At 40.9% G+C, this 16,408-nt stretch overlaps 1 protein-coding gene and 1 long non-coding RNA gene across 6 annotated transcripts in view; one reads left to right on the top strand and one right to left on the bottom strand.

The window, feature by feature from the left end:
- The window catches only part of GALNT18 (polypeptide N-acetylgalactosaminyltransferase 18), a 298,270-nt gene that overhangs the window by 209,270 nt on the left and 72,592 nt on the right, over window positions 1-16,408 (bottom strand). For 4 of the 5 annotated variants that reach the window (XM_046941603.1, XM_046941602.1, XM_046941604.1 and 1 more), the window contains one exon: window positions 626-891. In XM_046941603.1, the coding sequence (XP_046797559.1) occupies window positions 626-860 (235 nt within the window). In that variant the 5' untranslated portion in view covers window positions 861-891. Of the gene's footprint in view, window positions 1-625; window positions 1,085-16,408 lie in introns of those variants that run through there. The other variant, NM_001199584.2, reaches the window with a different exon arrangement.
- LOC100859067 lies at window positions 1,460-15,851 on the top strand. Its single transcript, XR_005860582.2, has 2 exons — window positions 1,460-1,974; window positions 13,687-15,851. It is a non-coding gene; the product is annotated as an uncharacterized LOC100859067 (long non-coding RNA).

Genomic DNA, 16,408 nt, shown 5'->3' with positions numbered 1-16,408 from the left:
GAAATCATCATCATCATCTCCCCCACCACTTACCTACCTCAGCTCGTCTCCCAAAGCTCGCTTTAAAAGGAGATCAAATTAAAAAGACGTTACACAAACGAGAGACTGTCCCAGTTAAACCCCCGAGCGGCCGCAGGCACTACAGCAGCGCTGGTGGAAAACCCTGAGCGCAGCCGGACACACACACACACACACACTCCACACGGATTAGCGCTCAGGCTCACGAGGGAGGAGAATAAGAACCGCACTCGCATTTTGAAAAACAGCAAACGCAGGACGATGACGGCGAGATGCGAAGATGCTCCCCCCGCCCTGCACCTCGCGCCCACTCCCGACGGGCTGAAGGCGCCTTTCCGCCGGCGGCCCCGGCCCGTGCGGAGCGGCAGTGCGGGCCGTACCCCCGCGCCGGGCACCGCCGGGCACCCCCACACGCAGCGCAGCCTCGGCGGAGCCCCGGCCGTTTCCGGGCAGAGGAGCGGTCCCTCTCCGCTCGCGGCACGACCGCCTCGCCCCGCACACACACACGCTGCCCGAACGCGGCGGGAGGGGACGGGAGACCGCGCATAGAAAACAGCGGGGTGGGGCGAGGGGGAAAGCAACGCGGGGACTAGGAGTGAGGTGGTACCTTGTATGTGTTGCTTGATGACATTTTCCAAGTGGTCCAGCCTTTCTATAATCCGTAAAGTGTCCTCTTTGCCTTCCTCTAACTTTTTCTCTGAGATCGGCTCTTGCACTTTGACATAGACGCTGGCGATGTAGTTGGTGACCCAGCCCACGTACAGCAGGCAGACGATGTTAGTCATTCCACTCAAAATCACGCAAGTGGACACTAAAGTTTTGGTTTTCCTGGTGCACACCATCCTGGGATCCCTCCATATAGCTCCAAAAATCCTGCGATCCGAAAGAAGGGAAAAAAAAAAGAAAAAGAAAAAAAGAATTCAACTGCGATGAAAATAAATCCTTTCCCCCCTTCCCCCGGAACGGTGACCTCTCAGAAGTCAGTACGTTTCCACGCCAAAAGTTCTCCGATCCACAGAAGAAAAATATTTGCCGCCTACCTAGGAGGAGAGGTGGGGGCGGGGAGGGCTGATAATTAGAATCCAGGGTTTTAGCACATGAAAACAGCTGAAACTTTGCTCCAGCAGCATCGGCGGCGCAGCGCAGGGCGTGCCGACCGCCCGGCCGCCGCCGCTCCCTCAGGCGCCGATCGCCGCCGCGAGCATCACGGCCGCGAGCAGCCAAGTGCCCGAGCGCCGCAAACTTTCTTCCCTCCGACGCCGCTTCCCATCGCGACCGGCCGCAGCTCCAGAATCAGACCAGGGAAGCGGCTCGCCGAAGAGCGGGGCTCGCTCGGCCGCGGATTGACGGCCCCCTCCTCCAATAAGGAGCCCGCTCCGGCACGGCGGCCGCTGCCATCGCCGTATGGCCGCCGGGGAGCCGCGCGGGGGGGGGTTACGGCGGGGCCCACCTGCTCCCCGCACACGCACGCGGGCGGTGGGGCCCCTCCGCCGCTGCCGCAAACTACGGCTTGAGGGCGGGGACGGCCGCCGCCGCGCTATTTCGGGAGCCGCCCGCGAACGGTCGGTGGTCTGGGTGGGAAACGGCGGGCAGCTCCCGTTTTGCTGCTAGGTGCGGGCCGTGCTGCTCGCCTAGCGAGAGCGGCCGGTATCATTGAGATACGCGCTCACGCGGAGAGTCGTCCATTTGCCCGGAGGGGCGAAACCGTAGGAATTCCTTCGGCTCATGTGAGCTATTGGTTCCGCAGCTCCAGCCAGCCGGCGACCGCCCAGCTGTTAGAACAGCTTTGCCTTTTATCCGCCTGCTCTCTGCTCCCCCCGCCCCACGCGGGGCTTATATTATTAATAGCCCACTGCTGCCTGCATCCACAGCAGCGAGCCTCACCGCTTGCACAAGAATCCACTCTATCCGAGCACATCCTGTCCAGAATTTGCTTCGGGATCGGGGACGGTAGCAGTAAGTCCCAATTTACTTCAGTATATTCATGCTTCTCCACCTCGCGTCTTACATCTGCTACTTTCTGAAGTACGGGGTGGGGAAGAATTCCTCTCAACGTGAAATCATGCCGGTTGGAGTGAAGATACGCGGTAGTTGAATACTTTCCGTTCCTATTAGATAAGGACTTGTGCAGCAAGAGGCTGCCTTTGAGGAGACTGTTTTCTATAGTCTCAAGGCAAAGGTAGCATGGTCAGTAGTGGGAACAACGAGGCAGAACTCAAAACTAGAAACAATTGTAAGCACTTACTATCCAGCAAAGCAAGAAGTAATACATGCTGTAGACAGTGCTGTAATTTTACATTTGCATTAAATAGATGTCTCTTCTGATATTGCACTAGGGCTGTCCTGTTTGTGTGCAGAAAGCACAGCAGCTTGCGGGACTCACTGCTATGAAGCACACATTAGCTTCCACACCCGGCAGTATCCCCAGTGTACCTTTCAATATCTCATCAGAAATAAAAGCAGATGACTTAGGTTTGGGATTGCTGTTCTTAAGCAAACAATAAGACCCAGAATTCAAGAGAGAAGGCAGGCAACTGTCCTGCCAAAAGGCAGAATGACCTCTTCCTTTCCACCAGTTGGTACTCCATAGAGACAGTAAGAACCACGGATACTCAAACACACACAAAAGCCTGCGGAAGCTGCGTACACTCTGCCAATGAAGCTCAAAAAAGTTGCCTCAGTCTTCTAAGCCTCTGTGAAAACTAACTGAAATGTGGGCCAAATTACAAACATTTCCCAGCGAAATGCTAAGGGAGGCTAGCATGACAAAACTCCTTTGGAAATTAGCTAATATAACTTAAGGCATTTGAATGTGAAGCAGTACACATCCACATGCTAAGGAAAAATATTTAAGGAGTACAGAAAAGGTTGCAAGACAAATAAGTCAGCGAACGTTTTGAAACTTTCTAAGAGGCTAAATGTTGTCAGAATACACTAATTCAGCTCCATCACATAAGTTAATTGCTCTGCTTCATCTGTGATCAACATTTTTCTGTAGCGATATTTATTTCCCTGTTTCCTATCTTTGTACATCGGTGTCACAGCTCCACATCTGGCAGCAAACCAAGAGCAGTAAGAGCACGTCGCTGATGTCTTCAATAGCATTATCTAGACTTGCTTTCATCTGTGTCAATTCTGCCTGCAGTCACAAAATAAGAAGTTCTTCAGCTCTGGCAATTTAGACAGAATCCAGGACAGCCTTTAACTTCCCAACGTAAAGCAAAACTTCTCTAAAATCACTCCAATTAAAGGACAAGTAATAACCATTAATAAGTTATATTTTGCACCGAGGTTTATAAAATGTTAACAAACAACTAGCTGCTTTTACAAACAAATGTGAGTGGTATTTGTTGTTAATGACCGTCAGCAAATCCAAGTGACATCAAGGTTTCAAACAAGATGGTTAATGCATCTCGCAGGCTTAACTGGTTACACATAACAGCACATAATGGATTAACCTTTTATCATACTAACTATTAGTAGTTCCTTAGGCCTTTGCTCCCAATGGTGTTCTGATCATGGTTAAAACATAGTTCCATTTATAGCTATGTTCTCGTACTACCAAAGCTGGACTCCTCAACAGCAGAACAGTCGCTTCCTGTCTCCTCATTTGAACCCATTTCACTGCAGCTGATGTTACAATTCCATTTGACTTCGTAGCAAACTCTCCACATGCTTTATTAAAAATATATTACAAATAGAGCGTTTTTCAAGTATCTGGTAACAACATACTGCACTGGTGTCTTCATAAGGTTTATTTTTGGTTGGCTTTCTATTTGGTGGGATTTTCTGTGGGTTTTTTCTTTGCTGTTACAAGTTTACACAGACTTGGATATATCTAGGAGTCTGCTGTTGAGAGAATACTCTTTTTTTTTTGTAATTTTGATTTATTCTGCAGTATCACAATCCAGAATTTGTGCAAAGCTTTATATAAATATATAGACAGTCCACTTTTACATATAATTGGGGTGAAAATTGAAAATGCCCTCAATAGGAGAAAAGATGTGCTGCCAGCCTCACACAGTAGCCAGGGAGAAAGTGACAAGTGGATCAGAACATTTAAATTATGAGGAAAGCAGAAGGTCTAAGAGATTTGTTAAACGTCAGTGGTGTTTTTGAAATGTCTATTTGAGGTGTTCAAGCTCGAGGCAGTGCAATCTACCATGCAGGTCATTAAACCATATGTCTGATTTTAACCATGTCCTGATACTGATCTGCTATGCCATGCTTTGCCAATTATTTCACTGTTGTTTCACTTGAGAGAGCGGAAAGAAATAATTTCTTACTACTATTTGTATACATCAGAGGCTTCAACATGAATTGCCCCCAAACTCTTGACTAGAATAGACACCATTTCAACCAGTGCTAAAGAAATATTAACCTCATAACCTAAAAAAAAAGAAAAGAAAAAGAAATACAACCACCACTTATTACATGTTAAAGCACTCTGTAAATAAAGTATATTCATTGGTATAGCATATCTTACCTAGCATAACAGCTCAGGGAAGGAAAAGAATGGAAAGAAAGATATGCTTAAGAGCTACATGTTTTTTGTGGACTTTGACGCAGGTTAAACCACTTTTAGTGCTAAGGGGTCTTTGAATAAAGCCATAGCGAAGCATCACAACCAACGTTATTTACATCCCATCTTACAAGATCAGGTTTCATGCACCTTGTTACAAATCAGCAGAAGAGTTCAACTTTAGAATTATTTTGACTGCATTCTATTCAGATTCTTAGACAAAATTCAATTTGTGGAGATACATTCAATTCAGCTTATGGAGACATATCTTTGTTATCTAGTCTGAGTAGATGTTCCTGCACTATTCCTTCCCATTCCCCCACAATGATCACATCTTCCATTTGGAAAGATGGTAGAAGATTCCAAAGGCACTCAAGAAGTTACATTGCTTTTTGCACCTTGGGCTAAAGTGACCAAAGCCTGAATTATCCTGAGCAGGAAGTGATACTTTTTTCAATCTGTGATGCACATGAATCAAAACCTGTCTAGCTCTTGAGCACAGATCTGCCCCTTCTGCAGATGAGCTCTTTCAAACAGTTCAAGCTAAGAAGCTTTTTATTGAGATGGCACTTTCTGTATTTTAAAGGCAAAGGCCATGAGTTCAGCTCCAGATAAATGGATAATGTTTGGTATATGTTGTACCTAGTCATCTCTCTAAGTTTAAACCAATCTTAGAACTTCTTAGACAAGTTAAATTTAACTTGTTTTAAGTTATAAAAAGACGTACGTGGGCATTGCAGAGATGCCTTTGCATATTATAGAGGTGGGTTTTGAACGCTGAATGGATGAAAAGCGAGGTGGAGGAAGACAAGGTAAAAATTACTTTTTCTTTGTTGTACTGGGACAACACTATGACAATCTTTATTCTCCTGCCTCTTCCCCCCCACCCCTTTCCTCATCCTTTTATTTTTTTCTCTTGCTTTTTGGAATCCATGCTCAGTCTCTTTCTTTTCTGCTGTTCCCCGTAAGCTTTCCCCTCCCTCATTTGAAAATTAATAAGTTTACATTAGTTCTGTTACATGTTGCTCCTTGCAACATAATTACAAACCATTGATTTCTTTAGGTTACTCAGGACTTATTTTTCACTGCTTAGCAAAGACTACTCAGCAAAAGATCAACTACAATGAAATTCAACCTCATATGGCAGAACTATAGCCTCTCACAGAGAAAGGGTAATGAGGTATCAAGAGAGAGAGAGAGAGAGAGAGACTGGTACATGTCTTACATGTCTTCCTCTCCTTCCTCACCAGATTGCACTCCTTCAGAGGTATTTCTCATCACTCTTACACAGTTGCTATAAAAACCACGTCAGCATGTTTTGTTTCAGATAGCATTTTCCATTCTCAGCGTTTGCCAGGCTTATCTTGTCCATTTGTCCTTCCAAAATGGATTACATGACAGCCCAGACTGTTGCCTTATTTCATATGCTTTCTATCTTGTTCTCAGCTCTTTCCTTGTAATTCCAACCCACGTTTCTGTCTGAATGTCACCGACCCTCAAGTTAGCCTTCTCAGAGATCTAGTCACAAAGATCTTTGCTTCATATAAAGCTCAGTAATAAACAAGGTGTAGATGTGCATGTCTGTCTTTTCTAGGCATAGGCTCCCTCACATGCTGGTAATACAGTAAATGATTTGGTATCCAAATATTAAATCCAAATGATTTGGATTTAATACAGTAAATGATTTGGTATAGTAGTTTTATGCTTTTCTGTTCATGACTGAATACGTTTACAAACACAGACCTACTCAGAACTTTTATTTTTCCTAAACAAACTAACATTTATTTCTTTGTTTTTTCCTAAACAAACTAACATTTCTTCCTATTCTCTGTTCTTTTTGTCTTAACCAATATTTAATGTGCAAATGGAGCTTTTCCTTATTTGTAGTATCAAAAACCTTCAGAGAGCAAACTCATAGGAAGGCTCTGTGACCCAACTACCACCTAAATCCAATGTCACCTGCTTTACCATTACTTGAAGTTTCCAAAAATTTCAGTAAATAGTGGAGTACGACTACTTTTTTCAATTACTCATAAAAAGACCTACTTATCAAGACAGAATTTAGAAGAAGCAATCACTCTTCATCCTAGAGAAATAGGACTGCAGACTTTTAGGATCCTTAGAAAGATTTTTGTTTGTTTCTGGAGGCTTAAATCTTCATTTTATTTCAGAGGAATGGCATTCAGTAGCTTTACAAGAGAGTCCTAGGTAATATAAATGCGTATAGGAATAGAATCTCAGAAGCAACTCTGTGTTGCTTTTGATTGTTTGCTTTTGTGTTGTGTGGGGTTGTTTTTTTTTCTTTTTTCCAAAATTATGTCCAAGTATGTAATTCAGATGAAATATGGATTCTACACTTCAAGACTACTGATACAATTTTCTAAATAACATATTATTTCATCAGGTGCTGCAGCCACAGCCTAAGCAAACTAACAGTTTACATCGATACAAATAGAAAACATTAGTAATTTTTTTTTCTAATTAAGTAGCAGAAAAAGACCTCAGTTCTGGGAGATGTGGGGATTTGTTTGTTTGTTTTTATAAAAGATTTGACCATGCCGAGGAGTAAACTCTTCTCTGAGCTATTCACTGCATACAAAATAAAGCAAAACCCTGAACCAAAAAGGTTTTAAATGAAACTTGCTCCACAGCAAGTGGTGTTTCAGTTCATTTTGGTATGATAACAACTTTCATGTTATGAGAAGACATGGAAGTTTTAATTTGATAAGGCCTGGAATGTCACATTGGTCTGTGCTGCAAGAACATCTAATAACATATTAATACTTCCAAAAGACTTGTTCTTTTGTTTCGTCAAGGGAGACAACTACAAAAGTTACTTAAATGAGCCAAGAGGAAGCCTGCAGAGGAAGAAATGGATTGAGGCCAAGACTTATTTCAACAGCCAATACAGTACCAGCCAGTACAGCTCACCTGGTATTCAGAAATTAATAAAGAGTCTTTAGCATTTCGTGTGGCACTCCTGATTTTAGAACTGCAAAAGTAAACAACGAAAATAAACCTTCACTTTTTTAAAATAAAAAGTTAGCTCTGATTAAAAAAAAAAAACCAACGAAAAAACCCTAAGAATCTCAGGCACAGTTCCAATCAGATCTTTTCCTTACTAAATAACAATATTCCAGATGGTATATATTTGAGTCATACTTGTATTCTCTTTTGATGTGCAACAATCACATTCCGTGCATATTTTTTTCCCCTATGTTAAATACATATGCTCTATGGCCTTTGGGATAACAAATCAAGCTCACTCCTCTCCTCTTACGACCGTTCAATAGCACTAAAGAATGGAATTTGAGCATGGCAATAATGCTCATTTCCAAGGGAATCCCTTATCTCAGAATGTCATGCTAGCGTAAGCTTATAACAAACATCTCTACAAGAAGGTCAGCAAATGAGCAATGATGATATAGAACAGTTGGCTTCCACATAACCATTGGGTCAATATGCTTGCACCAGTTAAAGATTAAAAGTTCCTTGTTTACATTTTCAGAATCTGTGGCTCTCAAAGCACTGAATAACGCTTAAAACAATCTTTTGAGACCAGATAGGAAATAACTGTCATGTTTTTGTGGAACCACAGCTTAATACATCTCATTGTTTGACACACGATAGACATAACAAAGCTCAACACAGGCTACAAATGTTGCTTCAACATGTTGAAATTATGGAAGCATGAATAGTTCATGTTTCAAGCATGAGGGTCAAGCATGAAGCATGAATACTTCCATAGATCTCTCAGTGGTTATGTGTAGCAGACTTAGATGAAAATCTTAGCATCCACTTCTGTAAAAACATCTGTGTCTTTCTGAAAAATCAGGTCTTTTACTCTGTATCATTCCATTGCACAATTAGCAGCAGAGAGTTCCCATACACCAAAGGAGAAACAGCCTTTGAACACCAGCTGAAGGAAAAGTACCTACCTACTCACAGAGTCTGCAATAATAGGGGAGGGGGGAAGGAGAGAACATAAGTGATAGTTGTTTGTATAAATGAAGAGAGGACCAAGGGACCTAGGCTTGACCAAATCTCTGAATGCCCTGTGTAAAGCAACAAGTTCTCAGTTACTGAGATAATCAAAAGCAAGTGGGCACTAGCAATGGAATTTAACAAATCTAACCAACCTGGAAGCATAACGTGAATTCACTTTTATACCATATGCATGGGAGTTCAAATAATTGTGAGTAAAAAAAAAAAAAGCAGAGTAAAATAACTTGATACTTGTAACATGAGGAAATAGAGCAGCAGTTGCATTGAGATATGGATTATATTAAAAAGATCAGACCACTGATGCAAGCATGAAAGCCTGGAATGAAACAAAGTGTGAGGATTTTAGAGGGAAAAGTTAAGAGACAGCTGGAAAAACTGCTCTAACTGTGCAGAATCTCTAGGTGGCACGTTGAAGTGATTGAGAGTTACTTGAAGCAAGGGAGAATGCTGTATGAGGGCTGACGGTACAACAGGCAGAAATAAAATGCTATTACATAATCTGGAAGATTTGCCTTATGGAAACTGGCTTCGGATACAGTTAATTCTGGGCCCTCTGAGTTACACTTGTTGCAAGTTATAACATTATTTATATATTATTTTACAGCTTTACTTTTTATCAGCACAACACAGACACAATTTGCAGCTTCTCCAGCCCAAGTAAGAGCTACAAAACATATTTTGTTAACAGATACCTACCACTTCAGTAACTCAGCTTTTCTTTAAAACTATACTATAACAAATTACAAAAACATTCAGTCTATTTTTTAACTGTAGCACTGTGAGAACACATTTTTATTCACTTGCTTTTATGTGCTCAGATGATTTCACCCTTCCTTGTGCTGTCTTCCCCAGGCAATTTCAAAACTGAACACGACTCACATTGTCATTATGGCTACGGTCCTTTGCCAAATTCATTCTGGATGTCAAAAATAACCTATCAATTTAGTCCTTTGCCAATATTAAGTAGTCTGTACACTAATAACTTCTTTAAAAAGAAAAATTCCCTACTTTTAGAAGGCTCAATGCAGAAAAAAGTGTGAATGTTTACTTGCTTCTGCCAACACCAGCTGTGGAGTAAAACACCACCAACCAGCAATACAACAAGATTTTCTAGAAAAGCAAGCTGGCAAATTTCCCTCTATAGGTGCCTCAGTTTACCCTTCTGTTCATCAGTGTTTTCTTCACACATGCTGAAACAGTTCCTTCCAAATTCCCTTCTGTCCTATAGAGAATTTCCAGAAAAACATTTCTGGCTGTATAGAATAGAAATGAGAGCTCAAGTAACTGCTGTAATCTTTCCTGTTATTGAAATATCAAACACTGTAGATTTCAAGAATGAATGCAACAGTAGAATGAGTTTATCATGGACCTTTCATGAGCAAAACATACTTATTTCACACAGAGGATGGTGACACACTGCAACAGGTTGCCCAAGGAGGTTGTGGATGCCCCATCCCTGGAGGCATTCAAGGCCAGGCTGGATGTGGCTCTGGGCAGCCTGGTCTGCTGGTTGGCGACTCTGCACATAGCAGGGGGATTGAAACTCGATGATCATTGTGGTTCTTTTCAACCCAGGCCATTCTATGATTCTATTATACTATATGTATAAGTATAAATAAACTTATAAGTTTATGTACTACCTCTGAAATATTAATCAGGAGATGGCATCAAGAAATGTAAGTCAACAGCTAAAAGATATCTGATAGTTTTAGAAAAATCCTACTTTTGAGTTATTTCAAAGTTGTCCACATGTGATGCAAGTCTGCTTCCTCAATTTGTCACAGCAAATTAACTGATTGTATTCAAAATCTAAGAACTTGGTCTACTACTAATTACAAATCCTTGGAGAGTATTTAATTATTTTTTCGGCCACCCAGATGACAGAGACTTTACAGGGTGCTGTTACTTGTTGCTTTTTTGAAACACAGGTTAGCTACAAGAGAACAGGGCCTTAAGAGCAAGGTGCCATCTGTTTAAAGCATATCAGGTCTCTTTCTCCTTAGCAGGTAGAGTTGTGCATTTTCAACTACCCAGCTTAATAACATGGACTTTGTAGACTCTTTCCTGGGTATGATTATATTCCATCAGGTTCTTGCCAAAAATATTCTGACTAAAGAAGCTGAAAAGTTGAAATCTTCATCAACTAGAACAGCACATTTGACGTATGTCTTTAGGCAACTATGTGCAACATCTACAAATAGCATTGTGCTAAAACACACATTTTATCTTTAACATAAACTCATGTTGAGATACGATTGTATTAGCTATAAACATAGGCCAGAACTGTTGTGCTACCTTCACAGCAGGAACTCAGGTTAAGCACTATCATAAAGCACTGCTAACCACAACAACTTCTTTGAACACAATAGTGAGAAGGGCAAAGAACATTAGCTGGAATAAGTCAGTGAAGTTCTGTTGAAGCCATAAAAGATATGAGGCTCTATCAGCTGAGCATCTGAGTTCCTTTATTTCACACATTGAGAATTAGTATAAACTTTTGGCGAGCCACTATTGCCAAGGAAAAGTAAAGTACCAGTAACTTCCCAGTGACAGTCCTTCCTCCTCCTCACATATCCGGACTTCTCAAGTGAAGTCCCCGAGGAACAGGACAGTACAGAATTAAGATTCACATCCCACTGCATGGTAAACAGTCCACACAGATAATATTTTATGCTCTAGCAGTGGAAAGTAAAAAGCAAATGGCAGACAGAAGGTAGAAGATTATTAGAAAAGACAGGAGAACAGCTCAACCTGAAAGAGAGGGAAACCGAGGCGTAGGTATATTTTACATTTAATACTACGTGTTTATCCAGTGACACCAGACACAATGTGTGCCTCCTTTATTTTATTCTCTGAAGGGAAGAACCACAGGAGCTGCTGAAGTGAAGCATCTAACTCGCTGTCCATTTTCTAGTGCTACTCATTTATTTTACTTCCTGTTTTGTTCCTGAAGAACAAAAGCTGTTCATTGCATTTTTCTCCCCCAGCACAAGGAATTTCCACCAGTGTTCGCTTAAACTACACCCATGCCAAGAATTATTTCATTAAAATGCTGTGTTCTGAAGATAACTCATTAGTAAAATGATACTTCTGTAAAGTATCCACAGAACTATGCGATGCCAGGCTGCAGAGCACATGGCCAGCTGTTAAGAGCAATAGTAGCTGCAGCTTCCATTTCTGATTAAAGGAAAAATAGGTAGCCATAACTTCAGATTTACCACCAATTTATTTTTTTGCCTTATGTTTCCTACTCAGAACCCGAATAGCAGTTTATTACTGTTCATTTATCTCAGCTGATCCACTTTTGCACCAGTAAGTGCATTCTGCTCTATTCTTACAAACAGATCATACTTAAATCACTCAGCATACAGTAATACTGTGATTTTAGTGTTTTGTAATTGTATATCTATTGGTAAAATATTGCTAAGTCATTGTGGCAATAAGAACTTACAGGATAGACAATACTCTTTCCACAATACTTAGAATGGTCACATTTGCCTGAAAATGTCAAAGCAATATCATGCTATAATATCTCCACCTTCTTCTAAGTTCAATTGTTAGGCTTTTTACAAGGCGAAAACACAGAGGTTATACTACTCTTGAAGATGTAAGTGTATTTAAGTACTAAGTCCCTCAGAAAACTCTGGAAAAAGGCAGTTCTCCTGAAGAAAGACTACTCATGGTTCTTCCTCTTTGTTTTGTTATATTCCTTAAAACAAAATATCCTAACAGCTGTGACAAGCACAAAAGGAGGAGTAAAATCAACTAGCAAGCTCCCTTCATTAAAACATGTTTTCCAGTTCTCTGTGTCTGGTAAAAGAGCCGAGGAAAACCTGTACTACACCAACAGTGCTTCATTATTTTTGTTTTGCTTAAATGAAGCAACATACATCAATCCAGCAGAAAGAAAAAAAGAATCCTCTTTCTCCTCCGATGTGTGGGCATGTGCAACAGAATAGCTCACATCTCAGCTGAGATCAGAATTTTATCATTACTACTGTCACAGCAAGACAAAAAATCACTTTGTTGATCAAAGGCTAGAGAGTAGTATTACATTAGACAATGGGGAGCAGAAAACATTTCACATTAACAGATGCATGCTGTTGAGAAGATGCTCATTTATTCAAATCAGTTTAAAAAAAATTGAGAAAGAGCCCCCAATATGACTAAAATAACCACAGTATCCCTTTAAAGTCATTAACTTTAGGCAACACACAGCACAAATACAATGAGCACCTGATTGCAAAATATTTGTTTCTTCCTTGGAATAATTTTGTCCAAGAGAGAAACCATTAGTCTCAAATCTGATTGTAAAGCTTTTACCTAAAAACTTGCTGGGTTGTTTTTTCTAAGCTTTCCCATTGAAAGCATGCTCTGGGTGGGAAAAGGCATCTTAATTACAATGCTTTGGTTATCAATCACCATTTGATTGGACTACAAGTCGTGCTAATTTATAATTCCTTTCTCATTATGCGGTACTTTTAATGCTCTATACTTAATGCTGTATTATTACTAAGCTACTTTATATTCTTACCATGAAATAAAAAGAAAGCTTTATCACTTTATTGCTAACAAATGCGCCTATTATGAGGAAAGAATCTATGAAATGTTTTGGAGAGAAACTAATCCAAGAGCAAGTTTACAACTGTGTAGGACACAGACATTTGAAGCTGTAGGTCCTCTTCCAACCTTTTAAAACCCCAAAACAAAAATAAAGAAATACCACCACATTATATCAAAACCTAAGACTTTAGCTTCAGTTATTTTCTATTTCAGCTATTTGACTATTATTCAGTTATTTGAAGAAGCACTGAAGGGACATCAGGATACAAGAACAAGACTTCCTTAAGACTGAACTTACAACTAGGAGAAAGTAAAAGACCACAGAGCTTCTCCAGCTTTTAGACAGGAATTTAGGGAACAAAGCAGCTGACAGAAAATTTATGAAAGCCTCCCTAAGCGGGCCTGTCTCAGGACATGTTAAGGAAAAATGTATTCCAACCACAGAGACAGGCTTCGCTGATGTCTACATACAACTACACAAAACCCTGAAGGATTTATAAAGGTATAAAGAATGCGGATGGGAAGAAATTGCAAATCCAACTTAGAGTTTGTTTTATTTTTGTTTTTTAAATGAACAGGAGAGCAACTGAGAAGCACCAACTACCATGATTTGAGAGACGACCTGAAGATCAGAGGAGATGGAACACCATGAAAGTGCACATTATGTCAAGATTTAGTTCAGATTGGAATGTTCAGAACAGGGTGTTGAACTTCGCTTGAAATTTACTTCAATCTTCCAGTGAATTGTTTGAGCAGGGCTAGAAACTTCTTGCCTTGAACGTATGGGGTGAGAGAAGAAAGGCGAGGAGTGTTAAGGATTATTTATTTAGTGGAGGGAGAGAACTGTTTCATGACAGCAAGAATGGCATATTGGGAAAACCCTATTAGATGCAACCATTATTGATCTCAGCAAAATTTCACACTGCCATGATCAGCTTATTCTCTGTGGTATTTATTATCCATCAGTGCCACTAGGTAGGTACATTTCAAAACATTCTGGAACAGCAGAGACAGAGGGTAAAATTCTTAGGTCATTGTATATGCTGACATAGCCTTATTAATCATGCTGGACTGTGCCAACCTTAAGCAAGGGGACCTTTTTCCCCCACTGTGTTTGTAGGGTGTCTGAACACTTTAAGGTTAACCAAACGTTTAATAAGGCATTATCGAAATGCCTCTTGAACACTGGCAAGTATGAGGCAACAATTACCTTTCTCTGAAGCCTGTTGCAATGTTTGACCATCCTCACAGTAATGAAATTTTTCTTCATTCCAGCCTGAACACCGTTTTTACATTGAGTAGCTCAGAACTGCACCCAGTATTCCACACCAACGCTAAATATAGTGGGAGAATCACCTTCTCTGACCAGCTGGCTACACCATGTTTAATGCATCCCAAACTACTGTTTGCCCTCTTGGCAGCCAGGGCTCACTGCTGGCTCATGCTGAGCCTGCTCTTGACCAGCACCCCCAGATCCCTTTCTGCTGAGCTGCTCTCCCACCGCTTGTCTCCCAGTCTGTGCCTGTGTCCAGCATTACTCCATCCCAACTGCAGCACCTGCCCTTGTTGAATTTCATGCCATATCTGATCACTCTATCCATCTGTATCCCTCTGCAAAGTCTCTCAGCCCATCCCTCAGAAAGTCAACAGCACCTTTCAGTTTAGTATTTGTCAGCAAATTTGCTTAGGACACATTCCACTTCTGCATCCAGATCACTGACAAAAAAAAAAATACTGAATCAAACTGGCCCTAGAACTGAGCACTGAGGAAATGTTGCTAGTGAGACTGGCCACCAGCCAGAGGTAGCCCCATTCATGATGTGACACTGAGCTCTGCCACTGAGCCAGTTCATCAGTCAGCATAGTGTGGATGTGCTCAACTCACAGTTAAGCAATTAATCCAGAAAGAAACCGTGAGGGGCAAGTATCAAAGGCATTACTAAAATCCAGAAAAATTTAATCCAACTCCTTAATCAGCTAAGCAGGTGACCTATCATAGAAGATCAAATTACTAAGGCAGTATTTGCCATTTGTTAAACCACGTTGACTATTCCTGATAATAGCTTTGTTCTTTTAATGTCTTTCACTGGAACCCAAGATAATTTTCTCCTTAACTTCTCCAAGTACTGAGGTTTAAAGATCTGCATTTCCCTAGGTTTTCTCTCATGCTCATTTGGAGGCTGGTATAACTCTGGCTAGTTTCCAGTCAGCTAGGACCTTCCTAGACTTTCACAACTTTTTGGGAGGGGTCCACGTAACGCCCACTAACTGTAATACTGTGGAGTGAATACCAGCAGGCCCCATGGACTTACGAACGTGAAATTAATTCCTTACAATTTCAGAGTCCACAAAAGCATTGCCACTGCTCCCCCCAGTCACAGGCAGCCCAAGATATATCATTAATACTAAAAATGGAGGTAAAAATGTCACTAAAAGCCTCTGCCTCTTCCTCATCCATACTTGTTAGGCAGCCATTTTCATCAGCTATCAGTCCAGCGGTGTGCTTAAACCCTCTCTTGCTGTTGGCATACTTGAAAAAGCCTTTTTTGTTGTTGCCTGTATCAACTCATGTTGAGCTTTGGCTTTTCTTGTTTTCTCCCTGCAGATGCAAATGGCAGCTCTGTAATCTCCCTGTGAATCCTAGCATTGTTTCCAGAGATCATATATTTTGTTCTGCAGAAGAAAGTTCTGGCACCTAAAAATCTTACCTGAAATTGTAGAATTGGCAAATAAATTGTGAAAAGAGTCTGTTTTCAGATTTCTTTCAAAAAGTAATGATTTTAAAATCTTTTATCTCCTCCCATTCCTTCTCTTTACTCACTCCCTGCCTCTCCCCAGTAAGTATTCCCTAACGTTTTAAGGGTTTTAATAAGTTCCAGCTAGGCAGCTAAATCAGATAAAACCCAACTAGCAATTACTATGCCAAGTTGGAGATAAATTAAAAAAAAAAAAAAGAAAAACCTTCAAACTCTGCAACTACAATTCTATTTTTTTCATGAAATATGACACTGAAATTGCTACACATGCTATCTTGCGTCATTGGCAATAGAAATCTAGAACCCCCTACTGAAATTTTACTAGATACCACTGCAAAAAGCTGCTTTCTTCTCTTTCTGCACGATAAGTATCTAGCAGAGCTGAAAGAGAACACAGATGGAGGCTAAAGGCTTAACACCACTAATTCATGCATCACTGCTGTGGGCTTTGCTGAGCATTTCATTAGACTGCTTTCTTTCCAGTAGATTAACACAATGAATCTACATCAGAGACTGATAATTCCATTAACTACTTGAAGGTGCT

This window comes from Gallus gallus, chromosome 5 (genome assembly GCF_016699485.2).
Source record: "Gallus gallus isolate bGalGal1 chromosome 5, bGalGal1.mat.broiler.GRCg7b, whole genome shotgun sequence".
Taxonomy (NCBI): Eukaryota; Metazoa; Chordata; class Aves; order Galliformes; family Phasianidae; genus Gallus; species Gallus gallus.
Note: the sequence above shows the minus strand (reverse complement) of the source record. Positions and strands in the feature narration are given on the sequence as shown.